This window comes from Sapajus apella, unplaced genomic scaffold (assembly GCF_009761245.1).
Source record: "Sapajus apella isolate SASKATOON/1434 unplaced genomic scaffold, GSC_monkey_1.0 scaffold48, whole genome shotgun sequence".
In the NCBI taxonomy this organism is placed as follows: domain Eukaryota; kingdom Metazoa; phylum Chordata; class Mammalia; order Primates; family Cebidae; genus Sapajus; species Sapajus apella.
Genome location: NW_022436988.1, coordinates 7,960,874 through 7,981,428, shown reverse-complemented (window position 1 = coordinate 7,981,428; position 20,555 = coordinate 7,960,874). Strand labels below are relative to the sequence as shown.

The following is a 20,555-nucleotide window of genomic DNA, read 5'->3' as shown; positions in this document are numbered from 1 at the left end:
GATTTCTCCACCTGTCAGTAGAACAAGCCGAGAGCTCGGGAGGGGTGCCGAGGGCGGGGTGTGGGAGCTGCCCTGAGCCCCAGGACAGTGGGCCTAAGAAGGGGCACGAGCACCGACCGCGGTGCGGTGAGCGAGTGGGTCTCCGCGGGCACGGCCGCCGCCGCCCGCACGAGTCCCTCGGCCGCGCTCCAGCAGGGGGCGCTAGAGGACTGGCAGCCGCTCGGCGCGCCGCGTGGAACTTCGCACCCAAGCCCGGACTTCGCAGCATCCAGCGGAGTGGGGACCGGGGGGCGGGCGGGGCGGCGGGGAAGCGGAAAAGGGAGCTTGGGTCACTGCGAGGACCGTGCGGGGAGGAGGACTGGGGTTCCCATCCCGGGCAGCAGCAGAGGAGCACGAGGATACAGGGTGCGCCGCGGCTGGAAGGCGTCGGGGTGCCCGCGGGCTTTCGGGACGTCTCTTGAGCTTAGCTCTCGGGGCTCTGGGCGCCTGGAATGCTGCGCGCCAGGGCGCGGTGGGCACCGGGGGCGGGGTGCCCTCTGGGTGCCGCAGTGCGGGGCCGCACCCGAGCCTGGCCGCACCGGGGTGACGGAGTGGGGTCGCCTCTCAAAGGGTAAATATGAATCTTGCCTTATCTGGCTCCCGCGGGCTCCTTCCTAAATTCACCTTGGAGAAAGATGGATCATGTGAGCGGGACTGAGAGCTTTATGGAGCCGAACTCCCGCAGCTGTAAATCACCCTGTCCTCCTGGGTATAAAGCGCCTGTCCAGCCCAGCGTGGGAGAGAGGAGACGCTCGCCGTCCCCTGACCCCCAGCTCAGCGCCGGCTCCAGGCCCAGCCAGGTGGGTGCCCGGGGCCAGAGGGCTGTCGGACTTGGGGAGTGGGGACCCTTGGTGGGGTCCGACCCGGTGCTGCCACTTCTCCTTTCTTTCCTGTCCAGCGAGAGAAGCAGGTTCTGCGTTTTCTCTTCCCCTTTCCCAGCGCTTCCTCCAGCACCCGAAGCCCCCACCCTGTGGGTCGGGAACTCCCTAGTCCCCAAATTTAGGGATGAGATGGTGGAAGGAGAGCCGTTGGGGTTGACCTTGGGTCCTGTCCGCTCCTCCCCCACAGTGACCTCTCTAGCCTTCGCCAGTCGCCCCCGCCATGTCCGAGGAGCTGGCCCCTGGCCCCAATGAGAGCCCCCTGGCGCCACAGGCGGGCCCCAGGGAGGTGTGGAAGAAGGGCGGCCGCCTGCTGTCGGTGCTGCTGGCCGTGAACGTGCTGCTCCTCGCCTGCACGCTCATCAGCGGCGGAGCCTTCAACAAGGTGGCCGTGTACGACACCGACGTGTTCGCGCTGCTCACCACGATGATGCTGCTGGCAGTGCTCTGGATCCTCTTCTACCTCCTCCGCACTGTGCGCTGCCCCGGAGCGGTGCCCTACCGGGATGCACACGCTGGCCCCATCTGGCTCCGAGGTGCCAGGGGAGGTGGGGTTGAGGTAGGGTGGGCACAGCAGGGACCTGTAGGCTGAGGGTTTTGCAGGAGTTGCAGCGGTGGTTGATGTAGAAAGGTGAGAGCTTCCCTAGGGAGGACCAGGAGGGCCGGATGTGGCTGAGGGTGAGGTGGGCTGCAGTTAAGGAAAAGGGGAGGGAAGGGGTCCTGGGGGAGAGATGAGTAGAGGGATGGATGAAGGGAGACCTCTGCCACCAGTCGGAAAATTGGACAAGGCTGGCCGCCGGAGGGCCTTTGATGGAGAGCAGGAACCAGAAGACGGCAGCCACTGAAAGAGCCCTGTCAGGGCTCTCTGCGGTATCTACACAGCCCCAAAGAAGAAGGGGGGGGCTTGGTAGCATGTCCATCCATTCCCCCACTCAGTCATACACTCACCTTTCCATCCACCCATTCGCCTTTCAGTCTGTCTATCCGCCTATCCACCTATCCTCCCACCCTCCCCATTGATCCATCCAACGGTCACTCACTCACCCATCCGCCCACCTGCCCAGCCTCCCATCTTCAGGGACTGTCATCTCCCACCAGGTGGGCTGGTGCTGTTTGGAATCTGCACTCTTGTCATGGATGTCTTCAAGACCGGCTACTACTCCAGTTTCTTTGAGTGCCAGTCGGCCATCAAGATCCTGCACCCCCTCATCCAGGCTGTGTTCGTCATGATCCAGGTGGGTGGAGGAGTGTCGCTGTGTGGGAGAAAGGAGACCTGAGCTCCACCTGCCTCCTATCCTGAGCAATTAAGCAAACTGGGAACAGGGCTGTAGGGAACATCACAGGAGTCCATCAGTGTGGAAACACCGCATAATGAAGTGATATCCCAGTGTGAGCTCCCACCTGGAGCTCTGCAATGTTATTTCAACCTAAGAAGTGCCAGTAGTTAACACCTAGGCGGTGTGAGTTGTGACAGCCAGCTTTGTCTCCTAGCACATGGCCTGCCCTCCTTGGGTGCCCATAGGGGGCATCCATATCAGCCCAGGGTCCTGCCAGCTTGGCCCTTCTGTTCTGTATTTATTCAGAAATAAGGTCTGACTGTAAGTGGGATTTCTCAAACATTTCTTTTGTTGTTATTGTTGTTGCATAAAAAATACTTTGAAAGAGCTTCTGATTGAGCTGAGACAGGACTGGCCTTAGATGGGATCAAAAAAGCCCCCAGCCTTCTATCATGACCAGAATGGCACCATGGATGATGCCCTCCCCAGAAACATCACCCCTGCTGCCCAGGTTTCCACAATTCAGCACACGGCTGGCTGTGGCATTTATGCAGCTTTAGTCTTTCACATTTTACGGGTTTGAAGAATACTCAGGTAAAATGAAAATATAGATATTCCCACATCACCAAATGGCATGGCAGGGATTCACAGGCAGCCAGACAACAGCAAGCCCTGGCAGGGTGACAGAGGACGAGGATGAGCAGGGGATGTTGTCAAAGGAAGGTGAGAAGTCCACAGAGACTCCTTCCACCCTGAGCAAGACCTAACCTCAGGCCAGCCTTGCTCCCAGAAAAAAAATAACTAGGTAGTCAAAACTCTACTTGACCCCCACCTCCACACAAAATAAACCCCACCGCGAGTGGAGTTTCACATGTGACATTTTGCAAACCTTTAAAGAATCGAGAACCACTATTTTATACAAATCGTGCAGCAGACTAGAAAGAGACAGTGCTCCCCACCTCGTTTCTTTGAGACTTAGTCTCGCTCTGTCACCCAGGCTGGAGTGCAGTGGCACAATCTCGGCTCACTGCAGCCTCCACCTCCCAGGTTCAAGCGATTCTCATGCCTCAGCCTCCCAAGTAGCTGGGATTACAGGCACATGCCACCATGCCCAGCTAATTTTTTGGATTTTAGAAACAGGATTTCACCATGTTGGCCAGGCTGGTCTTGAACTCCTGACCTCAAGTGATCCACCCATCTCAGTCTCACAAAGTTCTGGGATTACAGACGTGAGTCACCATGCCCAGCCCCCATCTCATTTTGTGAAGCTAAAATAAACCTGGTAACTCAGTGTAAGGGTTCCTCGGGCGGAGAGAACAAGATGGCATGGACGTGGATGCGCTGGAGTTTTGTCCATCTGTGGAGTAAATGCTTCTCACCACATTCTCTCAATACAGACCTACTTTCTCTGGGTCTCCGCTAAAGACTGTGTTCACGTCCACCTGGACCTGACCCGGTGAGAACCCCAGCTCGATGCCCATGCCCAGCACGCCGGTGTTGGCCTTGCAGGAGAGATTCAGGCTTTCCACCCCGGGGCAGGGTCCCCTGTATGCCCCCTGGGTCGGGTTGCAGCCAAGCCCTCCTTGCTTTTTCAGGCTGACTTCCACTACCTTGAGTGACTGTGTCCCAGGGGAGGGAGTGGTGGTGGCCTGGCCCCCTGGAAAGCTCCTGGCCCTCTCTTGCGTGGCATACCAGCCAGGCTGTGTTCCTACTGAAATCAGCTTCCCTGTTCACACAGGGCCTGGCTGCTTTCTCATTTCCCAACGCCAGCTCTCACTATTGCTCCCCAACCCACCACCCGCCAAAGGGTCACAGGCCTCTTTGTCCCTGCCCCCAACCCCAAACAGGTGCGGTCTCATGTTCACACTCACCACCAACCTGGCCATCTGGATGGCGGCCGTGGTGGATGAATCCGTGCACCAGGCCCATTCCTACAGCAGTTCTCACGGCAATGCCAGCCACACCCGTCTCGCCTCTGACCGTGAGTTTCATCTCAATGCTGGCCCTGTGGCTACCAGGCCTGGGGCCGGGTGCTTTCTGAATTTGTAACATCAGTCTCTCATTCCCTCATAAGGGCATAGAGGCAAAGGAGAGAGCCAGGGGGCTCCTCCTGCTGCAGGATTTACCTCTGCAGTATAAATGTAGGTGACTCCAGAAGGGGAGTATCGGGGGTGTCCTTTTTTCCTTGAGGCTGCAGCCCTGGCCCCCCATCCGGTCTCCATCCCGCCAAGAAGGGACCAACCCAGGACCAAGTGCAATGGCTCATGCCTGTAATCCTAGCACATTGGGAGGCCAAGGCAGGCAGATTGCTTGAGCTCAGGAGTTCGAGACCAGCCTGAGCAAGATGATGAAACCCTGACTCTAATTAGCCGGGTGTGGTGGTGCATGCCTGTGGTTACTATGGGAAGCTGAGCTGGGAGGATTGCTTGAGCCCGGGAGGTCGAGACTGCAGTGAGCCATGATTGTCCCACTGCACTCCAGCCTTAGTGACAGAGTGAGACCCTATCTCAAAAAAAAAAAAAAAAAAAAGAAGAAGGAGAAGAAGAAACCCTCGGTTTCTTCATCTGCAAAGCCAGCTGGGCCAGCTCTCAGGATGAAAAGAGACATTTGCCAAGCCCCAGGGTATCCTATCCTACAAAGCACATTCTGGAGTCATGGCTCCTTTCCATGTGGTACAAACAGAAGTGACGGGACGGTCATGTGGAGAACTGGACGTTGCAGCTGGCTTTCTGGGCTGAGTCAGATGGTGGGGAGGGCCGTGAGGAAGCTTGAACGTTAAAGATTCCCAAGAGGGCCACTTTCCATCTCAGGGAGCCAGGACTGGAAGGGATGGAAGGAATTGAATGGGGTGAAGTGCGCAGCCCTGTGGTTTAGACTGTTCTTTTTTTTGAGATAGAGTCTCCCTCTGTCGCCCAGGCTGGAGTGCAGTGGTACGATAGCTCACTGCAACCTCTGCCTCCTGGGTTCAAGCGATTCTCATGTCTTAGCCTCTCAAATAGCTGGAACTACAGGCACATGCCACTAGGCCAAGCTAATTTTTGTATTTTTAGTAGAGATGGGGTTTCATCGTGTTGGCCAAGCTGGTCTCAAACTCCTGACCTCAAGTGATCTGCCGGCATTGCCCTCCCAAAGTGTTGGGATTACATGTGTGAGCCACTGTGCCTGGCCCAGACTCTTCTTACTGAGCACTGGTGTGTCCCACAGTCTCTGGCACACAGTAGGTGCTCAAGAAATATTTGCGAAATGAAGGAGTGTGCCACACCCTGTGAAGGTATGAGGGATACCATGGTGAATATAGCAGCCGTGACAGGCAGGAACCCTGCCTTTACAAAGGTCACAGGGTAGGGCAGGCACAGAGGCTCACGCCTGTAATCCCAGCACTTTGGGAGGCCAAGGCAGGCAGATCACCTGAGTTCAGAAGTTCGTGACCAGCCTGGCCAACATGGCGAAACGCTGTCTCTACTAAAATTACAAAAATTAGCTGGGCATGGTGGCGGGCTCCTATAATCCCAGCTACTCAGGAGCATCACTTGAACCCAGGAGGCAGAGGTTGCAGTCAGCCGAGATCACGTCATTGCACTCCATCCTGAACAAGAGTGAAACTCCATCTCAAAAAAAAAAAAAAAAAATGGGCCGGGCGCGCTGGCTCACGCCTGTAATCCCAGCACTTTGGGAGGCCGAGGCGGGTGGATCACAAGGTCAAGAGATCGAGACCATCCTGGTCAACATGGTGAAACCCCGTCTCTACTAAAAATACAAAAAAGTAGCTGGGCATGGTGGCGCGTGCCTGTAATCCCAGCGACTCAGGAGGCTGGGGCAGGACAATTGCCTGAACCCGGGAGGCAGAGGTTGTGGTGAGCCGAGATCGCGCCATTGCACTCCAGCCTGGGTAACAAGAGCGAAACTCCATCTCAAAAAAAAAAAAAAAAAAAAAAAATTGATCACAGGCCAGGGGTGAGACCTCTCTAGGAAGGTGAGAAGGCAGTCCAGTCTCGTGTCTCTCTCTCCACAGCAGAGCGTGCAGGCAACGCAGTGGGAGGAGACTCTTGCCTCTGCAGCACGGCCGTCTGCCAGATCTTCCAGCAGGGGTACTTCTACCTATATCCCTTCAACATCGAGTACAGCCTCTTCGCCTCCACCATGCTGTATGTCATGTGGAAGAATGTGGGTAGATTGCTGACCTCCACCCCTGGCCACAGCCACACCCCCTCCCCGGTCAGCCTCTTCCGGGAGACCTTTTTTGCCGGCCCAGTTCTGGGTCTGCTGCTCTTCGTGGCAGGGCTGGCTGTATTCATCATCTACGAGGTTCAAGTGAGCGGGGAGGGGGGCCGCACCCAGCAGGCCCTGGTCATCTACTATAGCTTCAACATTGTCTGCTTGGGACTCACGACCTTGGTCAGCCTGAGTGGCTCCATCATCTACCGTTTTGACCGCCGGGCCATGGACCACCATAAGAACCCCACGCGCACCCTGGACGTGGCCCTGCTGATGGGTGCCGCCCTGGGTCAGTACGCCATCTCCTACTACTCCATTGTGGCCGTGGTGGTGGGCACGCCCCAGGACCTGCTGGCAGGGCTCAACCTCACACACGCGCTGCTCATGATCGCCCAGCACACCTTCCAGAACATGTTTATCATCGAGAGCCTTCACCGAGGACCACCCGGGGCTGAGCCTCACGGTACACCCCCCAAGGAGCCCTGCCAAGGCCTGACCTTCACCAACCAGGACGCCCTCCACACCTTGCCTGCCTGCCCACCCAGCCCCGGGCTGGTCAGCCCCAGCCCTGCAGACCAGCAGGAAGCAGTGGGCATCGTCTCAACCCCCAGAAGCCACTGGAGACGCCGGTGCCTAAAAGACATTGCTCTGTTTCTCCTGCTCTGCAATGTGATCGTGAGTAGCTGTGGGGAGCAAGGGGTGGGCTTGGGAGAAGAAGAGGCTGAGGAAGGATCCTCTTGCAGGTTTAAGCACTTAGCCTTCTCTGTCTTGCCCGCAGCCCACCTGAGAATCTTACAGCTCTCTAGGAAAGGAGCAGGTTCAGAGGGGGTCAGCCGTAGTTTGGGGAAAATGGCATCTCAGGGCACACAGAGAATATGAAATCCTAGCATTCTGGCATCTAGGCACCGGATAGAGCTGGAGGGGTCCCAGGGAAGGTAGACACAGGGACTGGGCGGAGGTGAGAGGAAGCTGAGAGCTGATGTGGAAGGTGGGGGGCCCTCACCCCGCGCTGGGAAGTGTGACTGCTCCTGGGAACTTGTGACCTGCCTGCTTCTCAGAATAATTGGAGCAGCATCAGGAAGTAGCGGAGACCAGCATAAGTGTGAGCAGTCTGTTAGCAGAGTGAAGTGGCAGGCCAGCTGGGAAGGAGGGCATCTACAACAGTCACCCCCTCCCCAGTGACTCAGCAAAGATTAAGAGCAACAGACTTGTCCAGGCACAGTGGCTCACGCCTATAATCCCAGCACTTTGGGAGGCCGAGGCAGGAAGATCACATGAGGCTGGGAGTTCAAGACCAGCCTGACCAACATAGTGAAACCCCCATATCCACTAAAAATATAAAAATTAGCCAGGCATGATGGTACATGCCTATAATCTTAGCTACTCAGGAGGCTGAGGCAAGGGAATTGCTTGAACCCAGGAGGCAGAGGTTGCAATGAGCTGAGATCGTGCCACTGTACTCCAGTCTGGGCAACAGAGCGAGACTCTGTCTCAAAAAAAAAAAAAACAAATCAAAAAAAGAAGACCAATAGACTTCACCCAATACAAATATGTTCTCTATATAGAAGCATCCCAGGGCAGAAACACTGGGAATGAAGGTGCACCCCAATAGAGAAAGACTCTTGATGTTTCTAGTACAACCCAAGACAGAAATGGCCCAGTGGGGCTTACAATGACCTCTGATACAGAAACATGTACCTATGTGGGTACATCTCAAAGAGAATAAAACACTTCTAATGAAGTTTCACTCAATAGAAAAACAGTTCTTTCAGCTTTAACCTGCAATAGAAAAATATCCCTAATATAGAAAATTACTCAATGTGGGTATATCCCACAGAGAAAGATCCCAGAGTGAACTCTACCCCATGAAATCCTGCCTGCATGAGGTGAACCAGCAGCCCTGACTACGAGCTGTTCTTAGTGAGTCCCACTGTGAAGGGCCATCCTCCAGGACATGGTACCCATAGATGTAGGATGATGCCATGCAGGAGCCTTCCAACGGAGTTAATTTCACTTAAACAAACAAACAAAAAAAAAGGCCAGGAGCGGTGGTTCAGGTCTATAATCCCAGCACTTTGGGAGGCCTGGGAGGCCGAGGCGGGTGGATCACGAGGTCAGGAGTTTGAGACCAGCCTGACCAACATAGCGAAATCCCATGTCTTCTAAAAACACAAAAATTAGCCAGACGTGGTGGCATGTGCCTGTAATGCCAGCTACTCAGGAGGCTGAGGCAGGAGAATCACTCGAACCTGGGAGGCAGAGATTGCAGTGAGCCGAGATGGCACCACTGCACTCCAGCCTAGGCGACAAAGTAAGACATGTGGTCATCAATCTCTGACCCTATCAGTAGAAGCAAAAGGCCCAGACCTTAGCATGTCTTGGACCAGTTTTGGTGCCTGTCCCCCTGCCCTCTGGCCCTGACCCCACCTTCCACCCAGGCCTGGCTTATAGGCTAGGGGCCACCTTCTGGGAGGCTATTCTTGCTCCAGGTATCTGAGCCTAAATCACCTCCAATATCATCTTCTCCATCTCCTTCATTTTATAGGACAGAACAGGCTTAGAGTGCCTGCTGAGACTGCAGTGTGTCCAAGGACAGTTAATTGGGGGTAGGGGTGGGGCTAGTCTAAAAATCTTTGTTCTTTGCTTTTACTCACACCTGAACCTTCTGAGCTCATAGCCAGAGAGAAAGCAGGATTCCAACATCCACCTCCTCCCAGCCCTGGGAAGGGAGAAGGGGATGAGGAGAGAGCTGGAGGGCAGAGCTCAGGAAGGGACAGCGTGGAGTGGCCCTCTGCCTGAACTCCAAACCCCTCCCCTTAGGCTATCTGATTCTGCCACCCTCACCCCTGTGCACACAACCCCCCAGGACAGAGCTGCTGATTTCACTGTTTGTACCTCTTCTTCTAGTGAAACCTCTTCTCCCCTCCCCGATCCCACACTGAGACCCTGCTAAGATTTTGGAAGAGGCAATCACAGGTGGACTCCTAGCCTGGGGATGACAAATTCAGTTGGGCGTACTTCCTAAGCGCCTTAGAGAGTGTCAGGTCCTGTCCAAAATACTGGAGCTGCCCATTCACTGACACCCAGCCCTCCCTGTCCACCAAGCTAGAAGGATGGGCTCCCATCTTGCCACAGCCCAGCAAAGCCCACAGAAATGACCCACAGGCTTCCATCTGGGCCAGCTCCTGAAATCCTCCCCTCTCCTCACAGCTGTGGATCATGCCCGCCTTCGGGGCCCGCCCTCACTTCAGCAACACAGTGGAGGTGGATTTCTACGGCTACTCCCTGTGGGCGGCCATCGTCAACATCTGCCTCCCTTTCGGCATCTTCTACCGCATGCACGCCGTCTCCAGCCTACTGGAGGTCTACGTGCTGTCCTGAGGCCTCCGACAGAGATATGGCAGGGAGTGGGAAGAGGAGACTGAGCTCCTGTGCCCGTTCAGACATCCTCTGGGAATTGAATCCCAGCTGGTGCCGTATGACAGCCCATTGTCTGCTGGTCCCAGAGTGGAATTTTCACAAAAGTTATTTTTCCAGGTTGAATTTTTAAATCACAATCAGGACAGGCCCATCCACCCCAGTATGACTGTGGGGCAGGAGGTGGCTGGGGAAGGGAGACCTCTCCTGGCAGCATTTCTAGGACCAGCAGGATCTGGAAGTGCTGGCTCCGGCTCCAACTCTAATCCTGCCCTGGGGCCTGGCCAGTGCACTGCCTGGAGCTGGAAACCAATAAACCTGTGCTTTTCCCCATCCTCACTGTTTGTCTCTGTTGTCCCATCTAAGATGGTCATAGGAGAGGATCTTGGGGTTCAGAGTGGGAAGGGCGCCTGGAGATTTTCAGATCTCAAGTTTTGTAACGTGTAAGCAAAATCCAAGTGACAGACTACAGAGCAGGTAACCGGAGTTCCCAAACTGCCATCTTCCTTTTCCCTTTATCTCCAGGTGATGTATACAAATAATCATTTTTTATTTTTTTGAAACGGTCTCACTTTTTTGCCCAGGCTGGAGTACAGATAGCTCACTACACCCTCAACCTCGTGGACTCAAGAGACCCTCCCACCTCAGCCTCCTGAGTAGCTGGATTCCACTACAGCTACGACTGCCACCACGCCTGGCTAAATTTTTTTGGCGTGTGTATTTTTTGTGGAGATGGGGAGTCTCACTTTGTTGCCCAGGCTGGTCTTGAACTCCTGGGCTCAAGTAATCCTCCCGCCTCGGCTTCCCAAAGTGCTGGGATTACAGGCATGAGCCACAGCACCCAATCTAATCATTTTTTTTATGTGTCCCATGACACAAGAAAGTTTAGGAAGCAGTGACCTAGTCTAATGTCTGCATTTTACAAAAAAGGACGCTGAGGCCCAGAGAGGTAAAGTGACTTGCCCAAGGTCACATAGCTACAAAAAAACCAGAGCCTTTCTGCTAGGAACAATAATTTTCAAACTTTGTTTTCAAGCAGATCATTTTTTCCCTTCAAATAAAATACTACAGGAATCCAAGTTTATAACATAGATATAGGCCAGGCGCGGTGGCTCACGCCTGTAATCCCAGCACTTTAGGATGACAAGGCAGACGGATCACTTGAGGTCAAGAGTTCGAGACCAGCCTGGCCAACGTGAAACCCTGTCTCTTTAGCTGGACATGGTGGTAAGCACCTGTAATCCCAGCTACTCAGGAGACTGAGGCAGGAGAATCGCTTGAAGCCAACAGACAAAGGTTGCAGTGAACTGAGATCGAGCCACTGCACTCTAGCCTGGGAGACAGAGCAAGACTTCATCTCAAAAAAAAAAATAAAGGTATAAACAGGGCAGTTCTAGTTTAAGAGGAGTTGGGAGACTCAGATCCTCACCACCTGGGGCCTCCCCTGACCTCCCCTTGCCCCAGGAGTTCCGCTAGGAGCTTCCCCTAAGTCCTGGGGATTCTACTCTACAAAGGATATAGAGATGCTTAGGATGGAAGACAGCAGAGAGAAGGGAAGGAGGCTCCACAGTTAGAAGAAGAGTGAAAGGTGGGAGTGGCCATGCAGAGTCAGGGGGAGGGGAAGGGCTGGGTGGGACCCACGGAGCAGATGGCATTTGGGGGAGGGCATGGGAACAGCAGCACCTGGAGTTCAGGGGACTTTGAGGAAAGTGTGCCCGGACCCTGTCGGCAGAAGGAGGCGAGTAGTTCTCAGAGGCTGCAGGTGGAGCTGAGGAGGCCTCCTGCCCCGTCAAAATGGGGCTCTGCTCCAACTCTCCCCATACCAAGTTCAGGTTTGACTTAAGGGAGATACAGGGTCCTGCCAGGCAGCCTCCAGGCCTGGGACTAGGTAGGTCACAGAAAAAAAGAGACTCCGGGCCTGGAGTGAGGGCGTCCATTCCCAGCTTTATCACCGAAGGAAAGCCAGGACTGAACCCCACAAGCTCTTTACTTTGGGCCTAAGAACACTGCACCCCTCTCACCCCACCCGAGGACAAGGATGGGATGCGAGCTGGAGACCCTGCCTGCCCGCACCTGCACCGCCCTCGGCCCCGCCCTCTTGCCCAGCTGCTTCACAATTGGCTGCACCCTCTGGGTCCGAGCCCCCGGCAGGGTAATTAAAGAGGGATTAATGAGATTTCCAAAGTCAACAGAAAAATCGATGGGCCGCGGAGTCCGAGCGGCGGCTGCGCAGTCCTGCTGGGGGAGGGCGTCGGGGGCATCGGTCTCACCTGGGGATTGACGACCCGATCCGCACAGCGCCCGCAGTCGGTGCTTAGCCGGCGGCGATGCCTGTCCCGGCCTCAGGTAAGCCCGGAGCGCCGGCGAAGCTTTCCCAGCCAGAGCCCCCTAGACACTGGCACACGCTACGCCCCCAAAGCCGGGTTCACGAGTAGGGGCTGCAGGGATTTGAGCGGGAGAGCAGGGTGACTGTGGAGAGATCAACTCCCTTTGATCTGAGACCAGCCCCTTGCCCGCCCCTCAACCCGGGCTCTGCGCCTCTACTCCTTTCCGTGAACCTGGGCCGCACGAGGGCCGCAGGGCGCGGCTCCTCCCGGCCGGGCCCACACAGCAGAAAGTGGGTGCGGAGGCCTGGGGCGTGGGGTTGGTTGGGGCTGTCTAGGTGCCCGGTCTAGGGTACGCTCGAAGCGGCTGCCCCCCGGCCCCACAGTCCCTTAAATGGCTAGGAAGGAAATTCCGAGGGCGCCCGCGATCAGCAGCCTCCTGGGAGCCGGCCCTGAGTTCCTGGGCCCGACGGCTTGGGCTTCGGCTTCGCGGCTTTCATCACCACCGCCTCTAACCGAGACCCACAAACCAGTTCGGTGTCCCGGCCCTCCCTTGGACTGGCGTCGTGCCCAGGGGCGTGCCAGGGGGCGGCGGAGTCCTCCTTGTCAGTTCCAGGCGCCCTAGCCCTAGCCCTCTGCCTGAGACCCCTGCATGCCCACTCCGGTCCCCTGCCCAGCCAGGGACTAAATTCGCTCCTTTGAGGGCTCACTCCAGCGGCCTTTGGAGGGTTGGCCCCCAGGGTGGGAGACGTGGGAGAAAGACCCCAGAGGGAGAGAACGTGGAACCTTGTCCCCCAGTGTCCCCTCCAGTCTGTGTAAAACCCATTCTTGAAATTCACCAATAATCCGGACTCCTCCCAGCTCTCCAGGACCTGAAACGAACTGGAAGGAAATGCAGAGACAGCTAATACTGTGCTTTCTGGGCGCCAGGCATTACTCTCTACTGTGCTTGCATGTATTAAATCATGTAAATCTGACAAAGCCCCTATTTGGTACTAATCCCTTCCTTTATTCGTTCAGTACTTTTTTTTTCTTTTGAGACAGGGTCTAACTCTGTCCCTCAGGCTGGAGTTCAGTGGTGTGATCACAGCTCACTGCAGCCTTAACCTCCCAGGCTGAAGCAATCCTCCCACATCAGCCTCCCAGGTAGCTGGGACTACAGGGACATGCCACCACACCTGGCTAATTTTTTGGTATTTTTTGTAGAGGCAGGGTTTTGTCATGTTATCCAGGCTGGCCTTCAACTCCTGGGCTCAAGGGATCTGCTTGCCTCAGCCTCCCAAAGTGCTGAGATTACAGGCGTGAGCCACTGAACCCAGCCTTGCTCAGGAAGTCTTTATTGAGCATCTACTATGCACCAGCTACTATTCCATAGTTGTGTATTCGTTTTGCAGATGACAGCACTGAGGCACAGAGTCTACGTAGCTCTCTGTAGTAGTCTCAGTAGTCTAAGATGACAGAGGTAATAAGTGCTGGAATCTTGGCTCTTGATCATGTCTACCCTGCTTGGGGGCTGGGGGAGAGGGTTTTGGGGAAGGCAAAGTAGAGCAGTTAGGGTTGGGAGATATGGAGCAGGGAGGCAGCCCTGTGAGCCCCAGCCTTGTTCAACTAGGAGGGAAAAATAAAGATCATCTGGAGTCTCCTCCCCTGCCAGCCTGGAAAGAGTTTAATGGGGAGGGTCTCTGTCCACAGCTCTGGTGCTGAAAATTCTTCTGTAGAAGACTACACAGTCAGTGGGCAAACACTGAGTGAATGTCACATCTGTGCTAGGTTTCAGGGTCTGAGTTAAGCAGGGCCCGGTCTCTGTCCTGGAGGAGTTCTGGGCCTTAATGAGAGCCAGCTACACCCACAGGACACCAAACAGGGCACATCTACTCTCAACAGAGGGGAGTGACCCCAGCAAAGTAGTACCAAAAGGCTTAGGCAGAGAGAAACGCTTTCCAGGTGGGTGGGGAGGATAGGCAAGTGGTGGGCAGGGAAAAAAGAAGAGCAGTGTCCAGGAGGGATGGCAGGAGGCAGGAGACCATGGGAGAAATGCGGAGCTCTCTACCTGGGCCTGGGTGGGTGTGGGTGGCAGGCACCTTGAGTGCGACAGGGGAGGTGGGTGGGGACAGAGAGGGGACAGAACTTGGGCAAGGATGACAGAGTGGACTGGGAAAGGGGAAAAAATCATTTGTAGAATCTCAAAAAGAGGCTCAAGTTTGAGTGCTCCATCTGCCCCTGAAGAGAACAGCAGAAGGTATAAATTTGAAGCAGGTGGGTGAGCAGGGGAGAATGGGAGCTTGGAGAGGTTGCATTTTCAAGCCAGATATGGTGAAGGTCTTCTGGTGCTGCAGAGAGGGTGTGTCTGAAGCTCCTGAAGCCCGGGGTCTCAAGGGAGAGACAGAGCAAAGCACAGCTAATGGAAGCAGAGGACAATGGGTGATCAGCACGGGGTGCGGTGGGAGGGCTGATCAGGGAGGGCTGCGGAGACAAGGCGGAGTATCTGCCGAGTCCTGAAGGACAAGTTAGAGTTAGCCAAGGGCTGAGAGGGGTAGGCATTAAAGGCAAAGGGTAAGGTGTGGGCAAAGACTGGGGGGATTCCAGGAAAGGCAGCAAGATGGTGTAGCCCAAGGAGAGGGGAGTAGGGTCTGAAGATGATGCTGGAGAGCCAAGCTGTAGCCAGACCAGGAAGCAGCAGCAGCTACCCTGCCTTGGGCAGAGAACCTGGAACCTTGTCCAGGTCCATGCTAATCATACACCTCTCATTTTGAGAGGCCATGCAGGCTGTGTCATAGTTTGGACTTTATACTGAGGGCAGTTAGTTGCCTCTGCAGGACTTTCAGTAGGGGAGAGGTACTCTGGGCAGGGAGCCCAGTCCAAGAGAGTGACGAAGGGGGCCCAGACCAGGTAGTGGTTGATGTCAAGAAAAATCCAGGCCAGGCACAGTGGCTTACACCCATAATCCCAGCACTTTAGGAACCTGACACAGAAGGATCACTTGAGGCCAGGAGTTCAAGTCCAGCCTAAGCAACACACTGTGACCCCATCTCTGCAACAAAAATTTTTAAAATTAGCCAGGTGTGATGGCACATGCCTGTCTGTAGTCCCAACTATTCATGAGTCTGAATCAGGAGGATCACTTGAGCCCAGGAGTTCAAAGTTGGAGTGAGGTATGATGGTGCCACTGCACTCCAGGCTGGGAGACAGAGCAAGACCCTAGCTCTAAAAATAAAGAAAGAAAAATCTAAGAGCAACTTGTGAGCTGGAACGAACAAGCTTGGGGCCTAAGAGAATGCAAGGGATGAGGGGAGAGGCAAAGAGGACACCCAGTTCTCTGCTAGGAGATGTGGAGATGGAGATGCCACTCTGAGATTGTGACCATTAGGAAGAAAGAGAATGGAGACGGTGAGCACCTAGAACCCTGAGCCCAGAGCACAAGGGCAGGAGCAGGACCAAGGAAGAGCCTGGGTGGCACAGGGGGTCTCTAGGGAGCCTTCCAAATCAGCTTCCTCCCCACCAGAAGAGCACCCAGAAGCAGCGGAACTGTCCCCACTCTCAACAGCAGCTCAGTCCCACCAGGAAGGAGTGCCCAGTGGGGAGAGTATGCTGGACTCTGAGCTGCAGGCATTGGGTGACCCAAAATCTGGTCTAAGCAAGTGTTGACAAAATGGTTGGCCTGAGTGAATGCTTGGGAGAGGTGAGGGAGTGGCAGGAGATGTTCAGGAAAAGAGGAGGGTAAAGATTGTGTTTCCTATGTGACAGCAGGCACTCGTAGTGCTTCCGGGAGTGGGGGAAGGGGTACAAAAAGGGAAGTCAGTTCCTTCAAAGTCAAGGGCATGGCAGTGGTGCTGATCTGGGCCTGTCCCATGCTCTCAGCAGATGTTGTAAATCAACCCCAGAACCTTTTCCCTAAATCTTTAATGTATTTTTAAATTATTTTATTTATTTGTTTATGTTTAAAAGCAGGGTCTTGCTCTGTCACTCACTGCAAATGATTGGAGTGCAGTGGCCTAATCATAGCTCACTGCAACCTTGATTTCCTGGGTTCAAGCCATCCTCCTGCCTCACCCCCTGAGTACTTAGGACTACAGGCATAAACCGTCATACACACACACACACACACACACACACACACACACACACATATGTAAAGACAGTGTCTTGCTATGTTGGCCAGGCTGGTCTTGAACACCTGGGCTCAAGCAATCCTCCTACCTGAGCCTCCCAAAGTGCTGAGATTACAGGCATCAGCCACCATGCCCAACCTAAAATTACTTTTAATTGCATAAGTACTGTGCTGATTAAAAAAAAAAACTAGAACAGTAAGCTAAAAAGTCTACCACTCCTAATCCCAGTAGCCTCACCCCAGAAGAAACTCCTGTTGTGAAATTGATGGGTATCATCTAGACCAGGAGTCCCCAGTCCCCAGGCTGAGGACCAGTACCAGCCCATGGCCTGTTAGGAACCAGGCCGCACAGCAGGAGGTGATGGGGAGGGAGCATGACAGCCAGAGCTCCGCCTCCTGTCAGATCAGCAGTGCCAATAGATTCCCATAGGAGCATGACCCCCGTGAACTGCGCATGTGAAGGATCTAGGGGTTGCCCACTCCTTATAAGAATCTAATACTCGATGATCTGAAGCAGAACAGTTTCATCCTAAAACCATCCCCTACCCTCCATCCATGGAGAAATTCTCTTCCAGGAAACTGGTCCCTGGTGCCAAAAAAGTTGGGGACCGCTGGTCTAGACCTTTTAAAAGTAATTGTCCAGGTGCTTGTATGTTCCCATAATACAGTAATGTTTCAGATCACTCCCATTCTTTCCTACCAAGCCCAGGCACAGCCTCAGGATGCTTCTCTACAAAACATTTTAGGCAATCATTTCCCAACCAATCAGCGTCAGGATAAGAGAGGACACCAACTTGCCCTCCCTGATGTCAGAATTGAAATTCCTCCCGGGGGGGGGTGGAAGGACACCGCTGCCTTTTGATGACAAAAAGTCACAGCCCTGGAAACTGACCAGGCACTAGGCAGAGTCTGCTCACCTTAGGATCAGGCACAAGTCAGGAAGTGAGGTTGAGAGGGAGGACATGATCCTCACACCAGCCAAACTAATTCCCCATGTTTGTGTGCAGCACAGAGGGTTTCTCCTGGTCTGTTTGAACCTCCTTAGGTCCTGTAAGGCAACTGGGCAGCTGTTGTTAGTTCCAATGTCCCAACCAGAAAGGCTGCATACCTGGCCCTGAGTGACAGCAGTTAGGAGCAGGGTGGACTTGAACCCAGGTCAGCCTGGCAGTTAACCCAGAACACTTTCTCCATCTCCAGCCCCTGCTGAGGCTCTACCCATGCCTTCTCCAGAAGCACAGGAGACTGAAGCAGCCCCAGAGAAGGAGAACCCAGTGGACGTGGGGGCCGAGGAGACAGCGGCCGCTGCCCAGCCCCGGCAGAAGTCCTGGCTGGTGCGGCATTTCTCCCTGCTGCTGCGGCGGGACCAGCAGGCCCAGAAGGCCGGGCAGCTCTTCTCAGGGCTCCTGGCCCTGAATGTGGTGTTCCTGGGTGGGGCCTTCATCTGCAGCATGATCTTCAACAAGGTGGCCGTTACTCTGGGCGACGTGTGGATCCTGCTGGCCACGCTGAAGGTCCTCTCCCTGCTCTGGCTTCTCTACTACGTGGCGAGCACCACTCGCCAGCCACATGCCGTGCTTTACCAAGACCCTCACGCGGGGCCCCTCTGGGTGCGGGGTGAGTTTCGGGATGCTGGGGGGGGCGAGGCAGGGACGGGGAGGGAGAGCCGGTTCTGGGCAGGTGCCAACGCCCACCCGTACGCCCGGCTAGGCTCCCTGGTGCTCTTTGGCAGCTGTACCTTCTGCCTCAACATCTTCCGAGTAGGCTACGACGTGAGCCACATCCACTGCAAGTCACAGCTGAGACTCTTCTTCCCTGTCATTGAGATGGTCTTCATTGGCATCCAGGTGACAGGCTTCTCCCGTCCCCACGCCCTATCTACCCATGCCATGCACACATTTCCCACTACCTATACCTAGGAACAGCCACATAGGCAAATACCAAATGCCCCGGGGTCTTTGCACACACACCACATCTGTCACACAAGTGTTCACGTCCACACATACCCGTGTGTTCCTGCATCAACACACACACCGTGTCACCAACATAGACACTTAGAAGTCCAGCTGTCTATGCGTATGTAGGTACATCCCTGAATATATACTCCCTAGAGGAACAAACCTTAAGAATACAATGTCCGCTGGTGGGGGCTCATACCTGTAATCCCAGCACTTTGGGAGGCCAAGGTGGGTGGATCATTTGAGGTCAGGAGTTCAAGGCCAGCCTGGCCAACATAGTGAAACCCCATCTCTACTAAAAATACAAAAATTACCTGGGCGTGGTGGCAAACGCCTGTAGTCCCAGTTACTCGGAGGCTGAGGCAGGAGAATCGCTTGATTCTCCAGGCCTTGTGTTGGGTGCCTCATTCCCACTGTCTTCTTTATGTCCCTCAATAAGAAGGCATTTCCCCAAAGGATGGGCTTTTTGGTCCCTTTTCAGAGCTTAGGCAACTAAGGCTCAGAGATGGTTTGCCACTGACTCAAAACCACACAGCAAGAAGCAGTGGAGCTGGGATTCCGACCCAGTCTCTCTCCCTGTGTCTTCCACTGTAAATACATGCATGCACCCCAGGAACTCACACTGGGGTCCCACCACCTCCACCAGCCCTTGGGCTCAAAGCCCTGTCTCTTTCAGACCTGGGTGCTCTGGAAACACTGCAAAGACTGTGTTCAGGTCCAAACCAACTTCACTAGGTAAGACTTCTCCCCCTCCCAAACCCCCAGCCTCTCTGTCCTCCCCACAGCTTCCCTGGTCAGGGTGGCCCTGGGGCTATAGGTTAGACTGGGATTTGTCCCAGGTGGCCCCAGGGCAGGCTTTTCTGTGTCCTAGTGCCAGCGTGACACTAGGTAGTCAGTGGCTGCCCCAACAACAGCGGATGGTGAGGGTTTGGTGCCCGGGGAGCCAACCAGGGTGTGTAAGAGTGTGGCACTTTCTCCAGGTGTGGCCTGATGCTGACCCTGGCCACAAACCTGCTGCTGTGGGTTCTGGCCGTTACCAATGACTCCATGCACCGAGAGATCGAAGCTGAGCTTGGCGTCCTCATGGAAAAGTTCTCAGGTATGGAAAGGAGACCAGGACTTCCTTGCCCTGAAAACCAAACACACACACACGTGCGCACGCACGCGCACACGCGCGCGCACACACACACACACACACACACACACACTACACTCCCCAAAACAGGTGAGGCTCAGTTAGCCTACAGAGATGGGAGAAAACTCTAAAGGCCAGATTCGAATCAACAGAAAACAGGTTTGCTAGTGATTTTCATCCCACCCCATCAGGTGTTGGTGCCCTGCACCCCACTCCAGGCGTCCAGATAGCCATCAGCAAGCCAGCCACTGATCCTGGCTGAGCTGGCCACTAAACCCTTCAGGTATGCACCCCACCCATGGCATTTGCATTTTACTCTCAAGCAACTAAACAGCCTCCAGGGCTGAAAGGAATGCCTTCCTAATAGAATTTTAGGTACCTAGCCTTATCAATCTGGTGGGACAGAAGATTTCTGGGCAGAAAAGCTCTCAAGATTGTCCCACACGCCTCACCTCCTATCCTAGAGGCCACATCCCATACCCCACATGGGAACACTGCTCTGTGGGGTTCAGCCACACCTGTATGTACATGCCTCACCCCACCCCAGGTGGCATCACCATCACGCACTGCAGCCCAGCCCTCCCGGCACATTCACACATTCACATACTAGCTGCACCAGTCACGACACGCCTGTGTACTGTGAGCATTCTCTATACTCTGCTTACGTTTCTCAGAAAAGCTGTGCAAGAGAGAATTTTTGGCAAGTGACATCATGGATTTTGATATTATAAAATAATTCAAGGCCAGGCACAGTGGCTCACGCCTATAATCCCAGCACTTTAGGAGGCCGAGGAGGGCGGATCACCTGAGGTCAGGAGTTTGAGACCAGCCTGGCCAACATGGTGAAACCGCATCTCTACTAAAAATATAAAAATTAGCTGAGCATGCTGGTGGGTGCCTGTAATCCCAGCTACTCGGGGGGCTGAGACATGAGAATCGCTTGAACCCAGGAGGCAGAGGTTGCAGTGAGCTGAGATGCGCCATTGCACTCTGGCCTGGGAGATAAGAGTGAAATTGTCTCAAAATAAATAAATAAATAAAATAATTCAAGTATTGCAAATAAGTAGAAGAATAAGATAAACCTGGCCGGGCGCGGTGGCTCAAGCCTGTAATCCCAGCACTTTGGGAGGCCGAGGCGGGTGGATCACGAGGTCAAGAGATCGAGACCATCCTGGTCAACATGGTGAAACCCTGTCTCTACTAAAAA

The 20,555-nt window shown here is 54.5% G+C and overlaps 2 protein-coding genes across 5 annotated transcripts in view; both read left to right on the top strand.

Annotated features, from left to right (window-relative positions):
• The first annotated feature begins 411 nt into the window (after window positions 1-411).
• On the top strand, window positions 412-10,158 carry OTOP2 (otopetrin 2). Of its 2 annotated transcripts, none has more exons than XM_032241750.1 (7): window positions 412-839; window positions 1,108-1,453; window positions 2,016-2,152; window positions 3,592-3,650; window positions 4,042-4,175; window positions 6,207-7,084; window positions 9,620-10,158. In XM_032241750.1, exons 2-7 carry the CDS (start codon window positions 1,141-1,143, stop codon window positions 9,788-9,790), a joined length of 1,692 nt encoding a protein of 563 aa, XP_032097641.1. In that variant the 5' UTR covers window positions 412-839; window positions 1,108-1,140; the 3' UTR covers window positions 9,791-10,158. The 2 variants fall into 2 exon arrangements, with proteins under 2 accessions (XP_032097641.1, XP_032097642.1); XM_032241751.1 differs by having other exon boundaries at window positions 413-839; window positions 6,210-7,084.
• Window positions 10,159-11,943: 1,785 nt separating this feature from the next.
• OTOP3 (otopetrin 3) overlaps window positions 11,944-20,555 on the top strand; it is a 14,877-nt gene continuing 6,265 nt past the window's right edge. The window contains exons 1-6 of one of the 3 annotated variants that reach the window (XM_032241749.1): window positions 12,007-12,172; window positions 16,491-16,616; window positions 17,456-17,872; window positions 17,966-18,102; window positions 18,890-18,948; window positions 19,194-19,312. In XM_032241749.1, coding sequence (XP_032097640.1) covers window positions 17,476-17,872; window positions 17,966-18,102; window positions 18,890-18,948; window positions 19,194-19,312 — 712 coding nt within the window. In that variant the 5' untranslated portion in view covers window positions 12,007-12,172; window positions 16,491-16,616; window positions 17,456-17,475. Of the gene's footprint in view, window positions 12,173-16,487; window positions 16,617-17,455; window positions 17,873-17,965; window positions 18,103-18,889; window positions 18,949-19,193; window positions 19,313-20,555 lie in introns of all 3 variants that reach the window. The other 2 variants (XM_032241748.1, XM_032241747.1) reach the window with 2 other exon arrangements.